This window comes from Girardinichthys multiradiatus, chromosome 22 (genome assembly GCF_021462225.1).
Source record: "Girardinichthys multiradiatus isolate DD_20200921_A chromosome 22, DD_fGirMul_XY1, whole genome shotgun sequence".
Classification (NCBI taxonomy): Eukaryota; Metazoa; Chordata; class Actinopteri; order Cyprinodontiformes; family Goodeidae; genus Girardinichthys; species Girardinichthys multiradiatus.
Genome location: NC_061814.1, coordinates 24,032,411 through 24,051,116, shown reverse-complemented (window position 1 = coordinate 24,051,116; position 18,706 = coordinate 24,032,411). Strand labels below are relative to the sequence as shown.

Genomic DNA, 18,706 nt, shown 5'->3' with positions numbered 1-18,706 from the left:
CTGATCTGGGAAAACCCCACATGTCACTGATTTATGGAGCGAGCCAGGCCGTGTGTAGGAATTCATTTGCCTTTCAAACAAGCCTCCTCCTCTTGTCTCCTCTGAGTTATCTTATCTCGGGAACAGGAGAGATGAAAGAATGATATTTAGTACCACTGTGCTACACAAAGGAGTCTGTTTTTTTTTTTACTTGCAACTGTTAATATTTGTGTGTGTGTTTGAGTTTTTTCGTGATGCTTTTTGCCTAGTAGGTGCATTGTCCACTCTGCTTAAAAAAAAACTCATGTAATAATGTCTTGACCTTTTTATCAACAAAAAGTTGACAAGAAGGTCAAGAAGCATACATTTAGGCTGATCAAAGAAACCGTGTTTCAGATCTAAAAGGTATGAGTGTCACTGTGGGAGATTCTTGTTTTTATCTCTTTACACGACAGTGTTAAAACAAAGGGATGCAGTCAGTTGGTGCTTTGGGAGTGATAAGAGAATACCTGCTGAGACACCCAAAGGGGTTGAAGAAACACTGGAAGAAAACGAAACAAGCCAGTCAATGAGACAAACACACACACACACACTCACAGAATCTGACAATCTGACAGTCGGGCTTCACACTCCACTTGACACACTGACTGTCAAAGGATGGATCAGATTTATTTCACCTTTTTTAAGGTATATGTAAATCATAAAACCTTTTAATAATGGCCAAATACAAGCTATTTGGAAGCTTGTATTTGAATATAAAATGATAAATCTGTACGCTCTTTTTGCTTTTACGTAAGTTTTAAAAAGTTTAAGAGAAAATAAGAGCTGAAAATATTTATTGGCTAATACAAAAAAATGTCTAAGTAAAATAGCAGGTTCCAAAATTAGCTTTTGATGATAATGTGGAGGGGCTGTTAACATTTAGTGAAGTGCACCAAAATGAATCTTATGATGGAAATGATGGTGTGATTTGCTGCCAGGTCAAAAGGCTTGAGGAGGAAAAGTATGTGCTTTTCCAAAAATGACAAATAGTGTCTACTGATTAAGCTTGACTCTTTCTGTCAAACCAGCAAATACAAAGTAATTGGGTTCAGGATTTTTGAAGTGAGGTTCTGTTAAAAGGCTGTAAGCATTTCCTTTAGAATACTCTAATTACATCTTGATTTAGTATAAATCCAGATTAGTTGGTTCTGGAGACTGAAACTAGTCCGAGAGGGGCTTTAATTTCTACCACCTTAAAAAGCTAAACATTTCCACAGACGTCATAGCTTCTTATTCAAATGCAATTTTACGAATCTTTAAACCAAAGACACATTTGCATTGAAAGGTTATGTGGGTAGTGAAGGTAGGGGGGAGTGTGCTGCCAGTGTTTTTTTTTTTTTTATAAAAAACTTATGAACATAGGAACTCATGAAGCATTTCTGGTCTCTATGTAAAAAGCAAAAATAGCAGTTTTAGTGAATGCTACTTTAGTAATTATGTACACTGCCTTACTATTATATATTTACTATGACCAAAAAACATTTACATGTTTTTGTTTCACGGGAAGATCATTTGTGGCGCATTGCCTCCTACCTTCTTTTTCTGTCTAAATATTCAACTAATTCTCTGTAAATACCAGCCTAATACATACTAATAATGATTCAAAGTTTCATAAAACAACAGCTACCTGCAGCACAAAACCATCCATGTGTCTTAATTTTGTATAAAACCAAATTAGCTGTTTCCAGAGACTGTAACTTATTGCTAGCCTGAGAGGGGCCAACATCAGCAAGAAGCTCTACCATCTTAAAACAACTCCATGCTCAAACATGTTATAGGGATTTATGCTACAGAGAAGCCGATGATTATTTAACAAGCAAAGAAAAGTAGCAGGCAATTTGCCTCCAATGACTTTCCTGTATGAAATGTATAAAGATAAGATATAGTAATTGATGTCCGGTAAGAATAACTTCTCAAAAGAAAAGTATGCTCTGTAAAAATCAACAAAATTGCTTGGTTTACATGTTGTGTTCTCAGTACTTGTTTCAGTCAGGAAGGTCACTGGTGGCGCAAACAATTCCTACCTCGAATTTCCCTTATAAAAAAAATCAAAGGCTTTTCTGTCGATAATTATGAAGACACGTCAGTGTTCATAAAATAGTGTTTGCATAGATTTCTGTGACCTTTTTTTAAAAATTGGAGCTGTTTTGGGCCTGTAAAAGGTCCCTTGGTCTTGGTCCATCTTGGACAAACTTTTACCCTCAGCCTCTGTTTTCATCTTATCTGGATTTATTCAAAATAGAGCTCCATTATAGTCATCTACTGCAGGTAAGCAATTAACAGCTTATGACCTTCTAATGGGACCCCACTCCTGAAATCCTGGACTACCTCTTTATTGTCTGTTTTCTTCTGTATCAGAGACAATGTCTTAGTTTAATTTAGCAACATCACTGCTCTCCATCTCAGAGAGCTTTTGGAAAATGGAAAAGAGCTAAAATATATTGTTAATTCATGGTTGGAAAAACACATATTGTGGGAAAAACGCTACTCCTCTATCAACGTTACCCAAGGATAAAGTCAAAGTACTGTATTTTAGCAGCAGCCCTCTGATCTACACTCAACTCATTCCCAGTTACCGTCCTCTATTCCATTCTCTCAATGGATCTATTTCTCAGAGCGAATCGGGTTCATCCTGTGGCCTCAGCCATTGAAAAAAGGTCAAGCAGCCGAGCAGAATGGCAATAACGCCCCTGAAATGGTACCATCAGTGGAACATGATTGATCAATTGAATTCCATAGCACAGAAAAATGTGGGATTAAGTAGAGTATTATACGCACAATGAGTTGAGGCATGATGTTCATTCCAACTTCATTTCGCCTCCCTCCTCTGCGAGCGGATCAGGCAATCAATAGCGGCCTTGCATATCATATATCACTGCTGCCTCGCCCAGGAGAGAACATAATCTCCTGCAAATTTAGAATGACAGATTTTAACGGGAGCTGAAGCCCTCATCCGCTGTTGGTGGCACAGTGTGAGGAGGAAAGGGAGGGTGGTGGGAGGCAGCCAGGCGAGAGTGCAGGTTCCTGGAATACTGGGTTGGAGGTTTTAGCTTAAGATTTTTTTTTTCTTCTTTCAGTGCTCAGAACATGATGAGTGAGCAGAGGGAGAAGTGCAGCGGTGCCAGCAGGCCTCCCTGCCTGGCTTGATAGGGTCAGAGATCAGAGGAACCAGGAAAGCATAGACTCATTTGTTTATATAGAGTGTGACCAAGTGAGGAAATGCATACGTTTGCCCTCGACGCCCTATCCTCATTCGGTCCCTGAGTGTTGCATCCCTGCTCTGTTCTGCTTTCCAAAAGACAGGCAATATGTGGGGGGATGGAAAGAGAGAAGAGGTATGGGTAATATGTTCAGGAGGAAATAGTTCAGTTAAATAATGGCTCTCTATTTCCCAGTGGCAGAATGAGAGGCTCTGTATGTAATCGTCGGTCCTACATTCTCTCCTGAAACATGCGCTCTCCCTTGCAAGTATATATTTGCGCTCAAGATAATCCATCAATTACGATAGACCTCTCAGATGATGACCGTGTTGATGGCAGCAGTGTGGGGCAGTGGAGGAGCGCAGCTCGAGTGGGTGGTTGTGTTTGGAGAGCAAGAGAGCGGCTGAAAAATAAAGAAGGAGATGATGGTTTTCTTCGGATTTTTAAGCCATTCCTTTCTCTAGTAAAGCTAAGAAATTTTTAGATGCAGCAGTGAGAATTTGTAGCTCCAACTAAACTAAGAATATAAGAGGATATGAACACAACACTGAATATGTTTTTTAGCCCTCCTGCCATGATCGGTCATTGACTGTTTATTTCAGATGTAGAGTTGACATCACCCCCCTGTGTAAGTCCCAATAAACCCTGTGTTATGGCAAATTTAAAATGAAGACAAATTGAATACATAGTTCATATTTCAATGTGTCTTTACCATGTTCCATTGTGGATTAGAATGGTTAGCATGCCCAGAATTGCAAAAATATCCCCCTCTGATCATTTACTCTAGATAATGTAAATCCTTACATTAACTCTAAGCTCTCCAAAAGGCCACCAACATTTCTAAATGAAGCAAACTCCATGACAGATAGAGAGTGATAGCTGATCAAAGTAAAGCAATTTTACTGTACCCTGTTCATCCCTTCTGCCATCTACTAAAATTTTTTGCTCTCTCACTCTCTTGCAGCCTGAATAAACCACGACAATATCTCGAAATGTGTTTAAACACCTCAATGATACTGGAAATGACCAGTCCAGGATGTTCCTACCTCTCACCAATGAATGCTAGAGATAATCTCCAGCCCCCTGCTACTCTGCATAGATAAAGTGGATATAAAATGGATGGCTGGATGGACAATACTGAAATTAGCTATTTGGGGTTTCCTCACTCAGTAACAATATCTACAGCAAAGAGTGTTGTTATCAGCAGGATATAGTAGGGCCTACGTATGGTGCGTTCACCAAGTGGAAAAATATAGGATATTCAAGCTTTTGACTGGTCTGTCACCAGATGATTTCTCTGTGAATAAGCTGGTAATGTCTCCTGTTGGTCCACTTTCTTCCATCTTCTGTCTTTAGATGGCTCAGATGGCTCAGGCCCAGGCAGTGACTCACAGGGCAGTGTGGAAAGTTTAAGGAAGCACCTGCGAGCAGATGCCTTCACCCAGCAACAGCTGGAGGCCCTGGATCGTGTGTTTGAACGACCTTCTTACCCCGATGTCTTCCCTACTTCAGAACACATCAAACCAGAGCAGGTTTGTTACTTTTTACGAAGTGAATGTTTTTAGTTTTTATTATTTGGGGATGCTTTTTGAGCTGTCAACAAAAGCAAATTCAGAGGTTTACTTTCTGATGCACAAAGTTTCCTTAAGTCACCAACTTCAAGAGCATGTGCAGTAACATTTCTATAAAGGACCAAAGATTAGGAGTAAAGTCAGATTAGTTACCAGTGTGAAGAAATACATCATTTTTAAAAGGTTTATAGTGCTAAAAGTCTCCATCATACCTTTGGTTATGGGTATTCGTTTAAAGGTTTTCTTAAAGAGATCCCATAGACAGTGCCAAACTGATTATTACATTGTCTCCTGTTCTACATAGCAGAGAGTAACACAAAACATTATTTCCCCTACCTGTTGCTGTGAACTGCCAGTCAGCTGCCTAAAAGAAGGCATCAACACTTTTACCTTACTTAAAAAAAAGACAAAATAGTTTTTTATATTTTCACAAAAAAACTAGACTATCAAAGTGCTGATATTTAAGGAGTGTTGTGACACTCCTATTAGCTAGTGCTGTTTTAAATTTACAAAGCTATAAGCCATGTGTCTGTTAAGAAGCCAACTGCAGGGTCCACCTGAGCAGATAGCCTGTCTAAATCACCAGCTAACATTCTGTGCAATAAACACTTGAAAACTGCTGCTAAATTTTGCTGGTTTCATATTTCATATTTTAGCTCCATTGTTTCACTGTAATGATCAATTAAGTTAGATTATTTTAGGAACAGTATACATTTAATATGTCATTGTGTAAATACTATGATCCAATTAAACCATTATACTTAAGGTTATCATTCAACCTTAAACCTCAGGAGAATATCTGACAATGATGTGAATTTGTCCATAAATGCCAGAAACAACAACTGCCAGAGACTTTAAACTGGAAGAGATGCTCTGGATATCCACCACCAGTTATTCAGAAAAGGCTTAAACATGGAACCATAGTCATTAGACTGTAGCCAATTGGTTCCCATATTCCAATGTAATAAATCCATTCCAAATACAAGGACAGCTTCAAGTTTTACATTTAATTTGGTCTTCAGACTATAGTCCTTTATCTTATTCTGTGGTTTTTTTTCTACAAGAAATCAGCAGATTTGGTAATGTTTTTAAGAGGAACTTTCAGAAGTTTTAGTTGCTGTCCAGCCTACTTATGACTATTTTGGCCAGTTCTGATTTATTTGTTTTAAGGACCTCCATGGGGACCAATACTTTCTGTTCTAAACATATTTGTTTTCGGTCAAAATGTGTAGAAGCTAGTTGTCCTTGTTGGTTGAAATTGACATTACCTTTTATTGCAAAATGGTAAACTGGTGCCTAAAAGTAGCATTGAAGCCTACAACCTATTACATAGGATAAGCTTTATTTACATTCATTAGACTGTTAAACAACAAGAGACTATTAATTTTTCCATTGAAACTATATCTGGGTGCCCACACAGCCTTAGCTGTGCCCTAATTGAGTTCATTTTCATCTCTGCGCGATCGTGGGGAATTACAGCGGCGATAAATCAGAGGGACAGCCCCTCAGCCTGCTTTACAGCCCCTAATGCAGCTAATTACCAAAGTGATTTCTACGGCAAGATCAATACCAAAACGAATTGGAAATGACTTGCAATCACAAAGAGTGGAGGAGAAGGTATTAAAAAGGCAAGAGGGGGCTGAGGGAAGGGGGTGAAAAACTGCGTCAGAATGGTCCAGAAAAATCAGTTTTAATTTAATGTAATATTAATCAGCCTGCTTTCCACTCATTCCATGCACCTCCTTTTTTTCTGCATGTTTCCAACACCCCCTCCCTTTCCTAAACTGGTGAAAAGGTGGGATATTAGGCTATTAGGGGCTTGTCTGGTGTCTGCATCAGGGCATTAAAAAGCCATTTTGAAGAGACTAGGCTGAATAGGCCTCATCCCTCCCACACTTCTGGCAGCCATGTGGTCAGGTCATTCAGGCCCCTCTGTGCTTGCCACTCGCCCTCCGCCCAGCCCCTGCCCAACCCCTGCCCACATCCCATCTGCATGACAAAATGGCTCTTATGCGGCTGAGGCCCAATGGGACAGAGAGGAACATCCAGCCTAGTGCCAGGGAACAGTTGTAAGCAGACAATTAGAGTTTATCTGGGATAGAAGCAGACAAGACCGGGGTCACCAGCGCGCCCCTGTGGGACCCCATACCCCTCCCCATCCCCAAATCTAACCCTTTGAGACAAACAGATGCACACACGCACTCTGACACAAACACTTGCAGCCACGAATGTGAGTGCAAACACTTATCCTTTCAAATAAGAACTGGGTCAGGAAATGTCATCTCATTAACAAACAGGATTCATCACAACTGCAAACAGAGTCTTTACCAGAGATTAAGGTGTACAAAACAAGAGATTATATGCTCACACCAATTTGTCTTTCACAGCACAGACATAATTAGATTTGTAAAATGTAAAAGATGGATTTAGCAGCAGCTGAGATAAAATGCTTTCAATAGAAAACAAAAAAAAAGCATAAAAATCCTAAAACAATGTGCAGAATCCTCTTTTTATGTGTTTATCTTGAAACAAAGCACAAAGGCAGAATTTGAGGTTGTACACCCCCATATTTTTTCTCCTTTTTTTTAAAGAAAAGATAAAAAAAAACACCACATGTCTCTCCTGTAACAAAGCCCTGAATGTCTCCTCCCTTGACTGGTCACAGGGATGACTGCAGTGGAGCACAAAGAGCCAGCTGACACCCCGTCCTTTCACTCCTCTTCCAATCCCTCTCTCATCCCTCTCTCCCTCTCTGCCATCTTCTCAGACAAGCCCTAATGCATGCATACATCATCACAGGTCTCGGTGAAGCACAGGGACGACAGGCAGGGGTGATGTTCACAGAATTTGCAGGAAATATCCTGTGTGAGAGAATCCAAGATACACTAGGAGGTGTCAGTCAATCATATTCTACCTAATGTCACATAAACTGGGAAATCTGCTGCGAGTCCAGAACTTAGAATGAGCCCGTGTGCAGTGCAGGAGCAATATTAATCAGATCGCGACCTGATCTGGTGGAATGTCAAATTAAATAAAGGCAGAGTGAGCTGCAAGTCTTTGATTGCCACCTGCTCTTGTGTGTGTTTGTTTGTCTGCAGGCGAATGAGTACTCCCTCCCGTCCCTGACTGCCAGCCTGGAAGATGTGAAGCCCAGCCTCTCCACCAGTGCCAGCTCCGACCTCGCTTCCAGTGTCTCGCAGAGCTACTCTGTTGTGACAGGTACAATCTGATTCATGCTGTACTGGGTCTTAAAAGAATGCGTGCAGGTGCAGCAGTGAAAGACATCTACACCAAGGTGGTCAACTCAGTCAGTGAGAGGAACACAGCAGAACAATGTCTTCTGTGTGTTTTTAACATCCTAAAAACTCCTCCCTTGACTCTATTCACCAGTCTAACTTCCCTGAGTTCCTAAGAAAATATATATACCTGATATGAAAAGCACTGTCAAATAAAAAAAAAACATTGGCAGAATACATGATACTGAATCTCTTATAAACACGTTATTTTCTCTTTTATGAGGGTTTCACTTTAATAGTTTTACAGCCCAAACTTGTAAAGTAGAAAAAATATGATTACCCATTTTTTTTCTTTTACCATGCCTTGCAAAAGTATTTATTCTCTTTCAACCTTTTCGCCTTTGGTCACACAAGCACAAATTTCTAAATATTTTATAGGGAATTTAAGTGGTTGACCAACACAAAGTGTTGCATAGTTGTGAAATGAAAAGAATATGACACTTGGTTTATAAAATGGAAAGGTTTGCCATTCATTTGTATCCAGCCCCCTTTACTGTGCTACTCCTTAATAAAATGCAATCCAATTTATTGCCTTCAGAAGTAAAAAAAATAATAATAATACCTGTTTAATTCAAACAGTGTAACTGTTCTGTATAGGCCCCAGAGGTTTGTAGACAACAAACAGCTGCGAACAAACAACATCATGGAGACCAAGAAACACAGCAGACAGGTCAAAGATAAAGTTATGGAGAAGTTTAAAGCAGGGTTAGATTATAAAACAGTATTCTAACTTTTGGACATCTCAATATGGCACAACTACAAACCTTTCAAGACAGGGTCATCCACCTTAACTGACAGGCTGATCAGCTAAAAAGCAACTTTATTTTTTAGGTCAAACTTTGTAGTTAGAGTTATAATAAGAATGCACTTCCTCCACAGACTCTTAGTTTGCCACCAGTTATTAAATATGGGCAGATTTCATCTGTAGCGACATCTACTGTTTAAAATAGGAACTACTCTGAATGTCATTTGTCTCAAGGCGAGGTTATAAGAGTCAGATGTCAAGCTGAACCGTCTTTTGATCTTGAGGGATAGTAAAGGTATACCCAATCAATAGCCATGAGCCCCATAGTAACCTAGGAGGAGTTACAGGTGTGAGAATTTTGTCTACAGAAAAATTTGTCATGCACTCCACAAATCTGTAGTTTATGGAAGAGCAGCAAGAAGAAAGTTATTGTGGAAGGAAGCCATATGTTTCAAGCATTTCAGTCTGGAATTATGTAGGAGGCAGCAAAGATGGTGTTGTGGTCAGATGATTGAAATGATGCAACATGATGTGTATGATGTGCAACTAACATTGCACATACTGAATACACAATCCCCACAATGATTATGGTGGTAGCAGCATCATGCTGTTAGAATGATTTTCCTTACTATGTACAGGGAAACTGGTCAAAGTTGATTGGAAGATGGATGAAGGTAAATACATAATGTTTTGCTTTGCTTAAACAGTTTTTTCTAATAGTTTGAAAACTGTGTTTAATTTCTCTTCCACTTCATATTTATGCGCTATTTTGTGTTAGTCTATCCCAATAAACTACTTTGTATTTTGTAGTTGGAAAGAGATTTGGTGGAAATGCTTATAGTGTGTTTTTTGCAAGGCACTGTAAATGAGCTTTTTTAATTTTTCCAACTAGATCAGCTCACATTAATTAGTGAAAAATCTCTCTTAAAGCACTTTGTGAGGGACTTTGTATTTCAAGGGAGAGCATGAGGTGATGCACAGCCTGAGGCCATTAGATCCTACAGGTCTTTCACATTTACAGCTCCTAACCTCCTAACTGGCTGCTGTTTGCTTAGAATGGCTTGTTAACAGATTGACTGTGAGTGTTTCTCATAAGAGACAGCTGCTGTCCTCGCTACTGCATGACACTGCCATCAAAGACTACCATATCTCGTTGACTGACAGCAGCTGGAATAGGACTGTGGCTGGTGCGCTTGCTACAGACAGAGGCACTCTCATACAAAAAATGCAGAACATTTTGCACTTTTGCCTTACTCTAAGAGGCAGCAGGCAGGGAGGTGCAGTGTATTAGATATCTTGTAGCATTTATATTGCTCTATGGCTTCTTTAGCTTTGCTGTCCTGGCTGATAGCCACCTGGATAATTGAAATATTGCTTCATTGTGATGGTCGAGGCTCTCTCCCGGGAGAGGTTAGGTTTACTGAGGGCCACTCTGACTCTCTAAATACGCTAGGGTTTTAATAAAAGCCCATGCAGTGCAGTGGGAATCAAAGTCAGTCTGTGTGTGTGTGTGTGCCTGTGTGTGTGTGTGTGTGTGTGAGCTGGTCAGGAAAGAGGACAGCATGATTGAAAAACTGCAGTCGCCCATCTCATATGATCCCTTTAGTCTGACCCCAGACGCGGGCACAGAGTGATGGGAAAAGAAAGACCCCCTTTTTATTCCCGAATATGTGGGAGGTAGCTTTGCCCTGGAAAGTTGGGCCTCAGGAGAAGAAAGGTGTGTTTTTTTCTTTTATGCAGGGCTCCTCCTATGAAAGTGGTCTCGCTCTGGGGAGCAAACTCATAGCAGGTGGCCTCCAAGTCCACCTGGGGGCCTGGGGCCTCCTAAGGTGATATCTCTGAGGACCAGAGGTTGCATTAAGAGAAGGCAGATCTTTTCAGTGCAATTTGACAGAATATATCAGTGCAACCATTTAATTAGATAAATGTATCTGGGTGATCTGAACACAAACAAAATTAAACTCACAACTAATATCCAGTAAACTTTATCACTTCAACTATACAAAGTAATACATGAAGCAGTGTGTAGGTTGTTAGTGTGCAATATTATTTTTTTCTGCCATTAGCAAACCCTGTAAATAGGAATGCATGCCAAGGCTGAGAAACTGCTAAATTACCTTCCTCACTTAGGCTGGAATCCAATTATCAATAAATTATGCTCTTGTACTGGATGGAGCTATGAGATTATATTCATTCCTTAAATGTTTTCTGCTCCCAATTAAAATGCATACCATTATTGATCTTGTTGATTTTTATGTCCTGGAATTTGCATAATCTATTAAAGATGAATGATTAATGAAGTGCTCAGTTTTGCATTCCAGGGGCCCCTGTAGAGAAAGCAAAGTCGGACATCTTTTGTGTCCTCTGTTTATCCTAACGGGTCAAACGATGCAGTTTATTTGGAGGAAGGGTGACAGCAATGTCACAGAGTTAGTTAGCGCACTGACACAAACCGTTGGCATTAAGGAAGATAATTAAATATATACAATGTGGCTGTTATATGAATACAAAATATAACAATTTAACTAATTAATACAAATAATACAACATTCTAATACAGTGTCCTATACGTTTATTGGCACCGCTGGTAAAGATGTGAAAAAAGCCTTAAAATAAATAATTCTTTTTTTGCATTAATCTGAGTGTATTTATTCAAAAATGGAAAAAGAATCAACAAAAATAAAATGTTTTTAACAAAGTCATCAATGACACAATTATTGGGACCTGCAGCTAATACAAAATAATCTTTTGCCAATAGGACAGCACTTAGTCTTCTCCTATAACTTTTCACAATGGTGCATACAGTTGGAGGGTTCTTTGACTGTTCCTCCGGAGGATCTAGAGAAGGAAGGAATGTCTGGTGAATCATTTCTGTGTTTCTGTGTTTGGCTTTAACTTTTGGATAATTTTTATGCTGAAATACCCAATGACAATCCATTTTCAGTTAAACACATTTTTATTTAAAATCTCTTAGTATTTCAAAGAGTTAATGATGTCATGCACTCTAACAAGGTTCCCAGGCCCTTTGGAAGAGAACTACACCCAAAGCATCATAGATCCTGAGTACACATATTTTCCAGGAAGGCCAATCAATCTGGCTGTGGTTTTAGTAAACTCAGGAGTTTAGTATGTGGAACAAAACACATTTTGAGACGCTCTTCGTGAGTTAAATAGGGATAGACCTAGTGAGAGTTCATCGATGTCGATGCAAGCTGGGTTAGCTAATCAGCAGAGCCTTCTGGGAGGCCCAGGTGTAAATAGGCACCCCTCCGTACCTGAACAACTCTAGCAGTTGTAAAAATAAAGCTGGTAGTTTTACATTACATTTTTTTGTTCTTTCTTTTCATCCACTTCACTCCCGCTCTGGGTGACAAATGGTAAATCTAATCAGCTGAAAGAGCTGAGTGCTTTACTTTAGAGGTCATTCAGCTGCACACACACAAACAAATAGAGGCTCCTTTTTATGACTTGGCAGCACCAGTTTTTTCTCTACTGAGTTGCAAACAATAAGCAGCTACCTAACCTGCGGTGCCTGGTGTGTGGCCTAGTGACAAATGGTTCGTTGCAGCTCAGTTAACGCCTGCAGCCCCAAGCTTAGAAATTAATTCTTTGCCTCCCCCACCTCCCTTAATGCTTATGCTAACCTTTAAGCACACATTCAATAATGAATTGTATTAAAACTCTGGAATGTAGGTACATAATTCAGGCATTTTGACTGTGCAAATATTCATTGCTCAACCAAAAATGTATACAACTTTCAACTTCTGCTCTTTCGTTCATTAGTGTAAGTAGTCATAAATGACTACATTAACAGTGAGCCAAGGCATATTTGTTAGCCTAGCATTGAATAGTTATTTACTGAACTGACAGGATGTTTTTTTTGCTTGTTTTGCTTGAAGAGATTAAACTTGTTCTCTATCTGAAGGAAGAGCTCTAGCAACCAATATGTACCAAAGTTCCTCTGTGTACATTTAAAACTAAAGAGCTCACTTGAGAGTAGCTCATTGTAGCTAAATCTGAAAGCATCTCTCCGAGGATTGCTACAAGTTCCTAACAGTTTATTTCTATGGTTGATGGGGTCTGTAGATGTAGTATCAGTGGTTGAGCGGAGACAGATGTTGGAGAACTCTATACTATCTTCCCCTCAGTCTGAGATGTGTTTGCAGAGGGAAAAAGGTCCCCATGGACTCCCAAGTTTATCTTCCATCTCCATCATCAGGGCCCGGGATTTGACAGCCTTCCTTTTTCCCCGGCACTGCCTCGTCTCCAGGACAATAAGCAACACCATGTCTGATTAGTTTTAGAGTTCAGTGGTCTTGAACGCAGCATTTGTATCAGTTGTTGCCGTTCTGTAACTGCCGAATGTCTCACAATGGTTGCTCGGGTGCTGAGAAAACAGAAGCAAACTGTAGTATATGCAGGAGGACTCGAAAACAGTAGAAATAAATTTGGCCTGGACCAACAACAATCTGATGAAATGTGAAAGCTGCTAGTTGCAGTTAATTTATTAAGCAGCATGAAATGTCTCACATTTAAGTTGTAAGAAACAATATCGAAATTTCTTGCTTGGCAGAAATTTAAGTTTGTTTCATGTTTAAAGGGGGAGTTCAGGAGTCTGTTAACAGGTTATAAGCAGTTCAAATCATTCCTGTAGTAGATAACTCGCTTCGTGTCTTCTTTTAATATAAATCCGATTAGATGGTACCAGAGGCTGAAGCTAGTCCAAGGTGGACCAATAACAAAGTTATTAAAACAACTCCAATCTTAAAAATGTCTCAGGGATTTGTGTAAATGTTAGCTTATGTACATTCACACAGTCGTCAAATTTGCAATGAGCATATTCTGACATGGAAGTTATAGTGTTTATATACAGGAAATGAGGTTGGGGGCCACCAGTGATCTTCTTATGCTGAGCAAATACTTGGAACGAAACCTGTAAAGCATGTCCGGTCAAAGTGTAAAAAGCAAAAATATTATAGCGGTCCAAGTGAATCCTATTTTTTATTTTATTTTCATACTGCCTCACTTTCTATCTGGCAGTTCCACTGACTGAAAATGCTACATACAGTGCCTTGCGAAAGTATTCGGCCCCCTTGAACTTTTCAACCTTTTGCCACATTTCAGGCTTCAAACATAAAGATATAAATTTAAATTTTTTGTGAAGAATCAACAACAAGTGGGACACAATCGTGAAGTCAAATGAAATTTATTGGATGTGTCAAACGTTTTTAACAAATAAAAAACTGAAAAGTGGGGCGTGCAATATTATTCGGCCCCTTTACTTCCAGTGCAGCAAACTCACTCCAGAAGTTCAGTGAGGATCTCTGAATGATCCAATGTTGTCCCAAATGACTGATGATGATAGATAGAATCCATCTGTGTGTAATCAAGTCTCCGAATAAATGCACCTGCTCTGTGATAGTCTCAGGGTTCTGTTCAAAGCGCAGAGAGCATCATGAAGACCAAGGAACACACCAGGCAGGTCCGAGATACTGTTGTGGAGAAGTTTAAAGCCGGATTTGGATACAAAAAGATTTCCCAAGCTTTAAACATCCCAAGGAGCACTGTGCAAGCAATCATATTGAAATGGAAGGAGTATCAGACCACTGCACATCTACCAAGACCCGGCCGTCCCTCTAAACTTTCATCTTGAACAAGAAGAAGACTGATCAGAGATGCAGCCAAGAGGCCCATGATCACTCTGGATGAACTGCAGAGATCTACAGCTGAGGTGGGAGAGTCTGTCCATAGGACAACAATCAGTCGTACACTGCACAAATCTGGCCTTTATGGAAGAGTGGCAAGAAGAAAGCCATTTCTCAAAGATATCCATAAAAGGTTTCGTTTAAAGTTTGCCACAAGCCACCTGGGAGACGCACCAAACAGGTGGAAGAAGGTGCTCTGGTCAGATTAAACCAAAATTGAACTGTTTGGCCACAATACAAAACGATATGTTTGGCGTAAAAGCAACACAGCTCATCACTCTGAACACACCCTCCCCACTGTCAAACATGGTGGTGGCAGCATCATGGTTTGGGCCTGCTTTTCGTCAGCAGGGACAGGGAAGATGGTCAGAATTGATGGGAAGATGGATGGAGCCAAATACAGGACCATTCTGGAAGAAAACCTGTTGGAGTCTGCAAGAGACATGAGACTGGGATGGAGATTTATCTTCCAACAAGACAATGATCCAAAACATAAAGCCAAATCTACAATGGAATGGTTCACAAATAAACGTATCCAGGTGTTGGAATGGCCAAGTCAAAGTCCAGACCTGAATTCAATCGAGAATCTGTGGAAAGAGCTGAAGACTGCTGTTCACGAACGCTCTCCATCCAACCTCACTGAGCTCCAGCTGTTTTGCAAGGAAGAATGGCCAAAGATTTCAGTCTCTCGATGTGCAAAACTGATAGAGACATACGCCAAGCGACTTACAGCTGTAATTGCAGCAAAGGGTGGCGCTACAAATTATTAACGCAAAGGGGCCAAATAATATTGCACGCCCCACTTTTCAGTTTTTTATTTGTTAAAAAAGTTTTGACACATCCAATAAATTTCATTCCACTTCACGATTGTGTCCCACTTGTTGTTGATTCTTCACAAAAAATTTGAATTTTCTATCTTTATGTTTGAAGCCTGAAATGTGGCAAGAGGTTGAAAAGTTCAAGGGGGCCGAATACGTTCTCAAGGCACTGTATGTTTTGTTCTTTTCTGTGTTTTAAAAAGGAAGATCATTGGTGGAGTACCTTCTCTTAGCTACGTTTCCTGGGTAAATAATCATTAGCTTGTGCGTAAAGGGGCCAAAGCTAATATTACTGTTTCAAAACAACTTTAGTCTCATAAATTGTTCTAATGGTTGATGTGAACTCTATGTTCTTAATCTTTAAGCCATTGTCATGTTTACATTGGGCGGCTATGAACAGATCAAATAAACATAATGTGCACCATGACATCAATTAAAAAAACTGATATAAAACATAAGTTTTCTAAAAATATAAAACACAAAATATGCAAATCAGACTAAATCCTGTAAGTGAATAGTCACAAAATAGTGTATTCATAAACCACTATAATGTTTTTGAGACTGGAGTTGTATTAAGAAGGTGGAAGCCTGCTTTGTCATAGTCCCTCTCTGACTAGCCGTTGGCTATAGCCACCTGATTTGACAGGATTTTGTAAATTAAGATGTCAAAAGAGTTTTCTGCTTCAGGAAAGTTATTGTTCCTAAGCTTTTACCAGAACCTGACTTTGAAATGTCAGTTTCAAATTTCTTGTAATCATGGATAAGGGATATAAACCTTATATCATTATTTTATTGTTACAAGACTTTCGAAAGCTGTTGTAACTTTGAAGGCTTGAAAGAGTACATGTTGGTTATAAATAACTGAAAAGCAAACCTAGGAATCATGGTGTTGCCATCATGCTAAATATGCCCTACTTGGATTTGGAATGTGACAAAGGTTTGATTCATCCAATTAAATCACAAGCTCACTCACGCTGATTGCAAACAAACTATTTTTAATGATCCAATCTTATGTTAAAACCAACATTTGTTAATTTTTCTCTGTTTAAGTGAGAACTTAGAGCCATGAAAGGGATGCAACAAAGCACTCAGCTGTGTTCCCTGATTCTCTTGCAGTAGCTTCTGATGGCTGACAATGTTAAATCCCCCTTTAGCCCTTATCTTAATGAGGAATCGCAACACACAGTCCTGTTGTAAAACAACAATGATGGGGGAAGCAGCTAATGAGGCTATCATGGTGTCGGGGGGAAAAGAGCCATCTCAGGCCCCTGCAAACAGAGCGAGGCTTCGCAGCACGGCGTGGAGGGACCGGAGAGAGACAGAGCTCACATTGATTGCACAGGTTCAAGAGGCAGAGCCGGATGAAAAACGAAAGATGCCAGGACTCATCAGCCTTATTACTTCAAAGCGTGGCATTTTGAACTGTCTGCGAGTTGATTGTTTGGTTATTTAGCTCAGAGAAAGCAGCCGTGAGATTATGCTGTTTGTTTTCCCAAAACCTTAGGGAAATTTTTTATGCATTTGAGCTTGATTGATCAGGCACGATGTGTTGTTGCAACATTTCACTGGTGTATGTTCCCAGTCAGTTGGGTGAATTACTGCAGGGTGCATATAAGATTATTATTATAAGCTATGTAAATGAACAAATCAGACACTAAATATTGCTTTTCTTTTCAGTATTCATCTAAAATTCATCATTTTGAGTTCCTAAAAGATATGAAGTTTAAGGAGGATGACTTGTGAACTTTTTATAAGTAAATCTCATAGAAATTTACACTCTTATTTGTGTATTTTTAGACCATGCAGTGTTTGATTAACATAAATAAAGCCTCCATCTCATCATACATGTGTGACTGACTTACATGTAAGTACAGAACGTGTGGCAATGTATGTCTGCATCCTATCAAGTTTTTTCTTTTTTTTTCCACCTGCCAGACTCTCACCCGTCATATCCGCCTTCCATGTGTGTAAAGCGGGAGCCCCATGAGGCATCCTTTGCCCCCTTCACCCCCTCCTCTGTTGGGGATTCTGCTCTAGCTGACATCTTGCCCCACCAGTCCAGCCTCTCTGTAGATGCCTCCACTCCCAGCTACCTTGCCCATGCCCAGGGCCCCCGCTACAGCCAGTATGCCAGCCAGCCTTTTACAGCAGGTACAGATTACCCATGAGGCCCGATGGCCAAATGAAAACATGAAAAATGTCCAGCTGATTTACCTTTGTGCTCACTTTTACCCATTCAGTTGTGCACCAAATTAAAGCACCCTCCTTCTCATGCTGCTTTTTGGCTCTACTGTTGTATATACAGGAGCTAAACTGACTCTTTAGCCCTCATTATCAGAAGCCCTGCTTTTCCCTCTCAGCAAAGCTTCTCTCCACATCTAACCCCCTGCTCATCTCTCGGGTTAACAATAGGCCTTCCTGTCCGTCCAGCCTCGTGACAGACTTACGGTCAGAGGAGGTCCAAAAAGGGGGGTGGGGATGACTGCAAAAGCAGAGATGCTGATGCTGGGGTTTGGCTTGGACCCACAGCACCCTCACTTAACAGACCCAGTGCTGTCATTATTAATTAAAGGTCTGAATATGGAACAGAAAGTCGAGATAGTTCTCACTGATACAATGCTCCTGTCAATTTCAGCTTCTTAAATTGTGATTAAATAACTAGTGTGATGTTACAATCTCTTATTTGATACTTTTATAATGCAAACAACATTATTCCAAAAACGGTGCAGCACTCATGTCAAAAGTTACAAGACAGGATAAGCAGCAGGATTTGACATCTCTACAGGGACACCTCCAAAAACCTTTGTAAGGGAGTGGCCAGATAGGGGCCAACTAATAATCTTAGGGTGGGACACCCATTCTAAAAGTCATAAGAGGACTTTAGGAGTTTTATTTATGTATGTTGCTTTGGTAAAGCTTAAACTTTGGGTCAGAATAAGAAAATCCTAATGCTCTTTGGGATTTTCTTTTTAATATACAATTATCTTAGTTTATGATTTCAAGTACCTGTATAATAAAAATTAGAGTCATTTATATTGAAATACTGTAAGTCCTACCCTTTTATACCAAAATACATAATCCTGGTATCACCTGAGGGTGGGGCCAGGAAGCAGTGAAATATATTTAAAAGGAGGCTCAATAAAGACAAAGAGAGAAAGTATATCAAAATAAATTAATAAATACATGTCGTAACTAATTTGATGTCATTTCGCTAAAAATAAATATGACACTGAGGGCCCAGGGATGGGTATTACACCCCTGGCTCCAATTTTAATGGTCCCTCTGTAGATCCAAACAACATACGCATTTTAAAACTTCATAAACCCTAACCAAAGAAGTATCTACAAAGC

At 39.8% G+C, this 18,706-nt stretch overlaps 1 protein-coding gene across 6 annotated transcripts in view; it reads left to right on the top strand.

Annotated features, from left to right (window-relative positions):
- The window catches only part of pax2a (paired box 2a), a 38,799-nt gene that overhangs the window by 14,723 nt on the left and 5,370 nt on the right, over positions 1-18,706 (top strand). For 4 of the 6 annotated variants that reach the window (XM_047350749.1, XM_047350746.1, XM_047350747.1 and 1 more), the window contains 2 exons: positions 4,578-4,753; positions 7,891-8,011. In XM_047350749.1, the coding sequence (XP_047206705.1) occupies positions 4,578-4,753; positions 7,891-8,011 (297 nt within the window). Of the gene's footprint in view, positions 1-4,577; positions 4,754-7,890; positions 8,012-17,291; positions 17,664-18,706 lie in introns of those variants that run through there. The other 2 variants (XM_047350750.1, XM_047350751.1) reach the window with 2 other exon arrangements.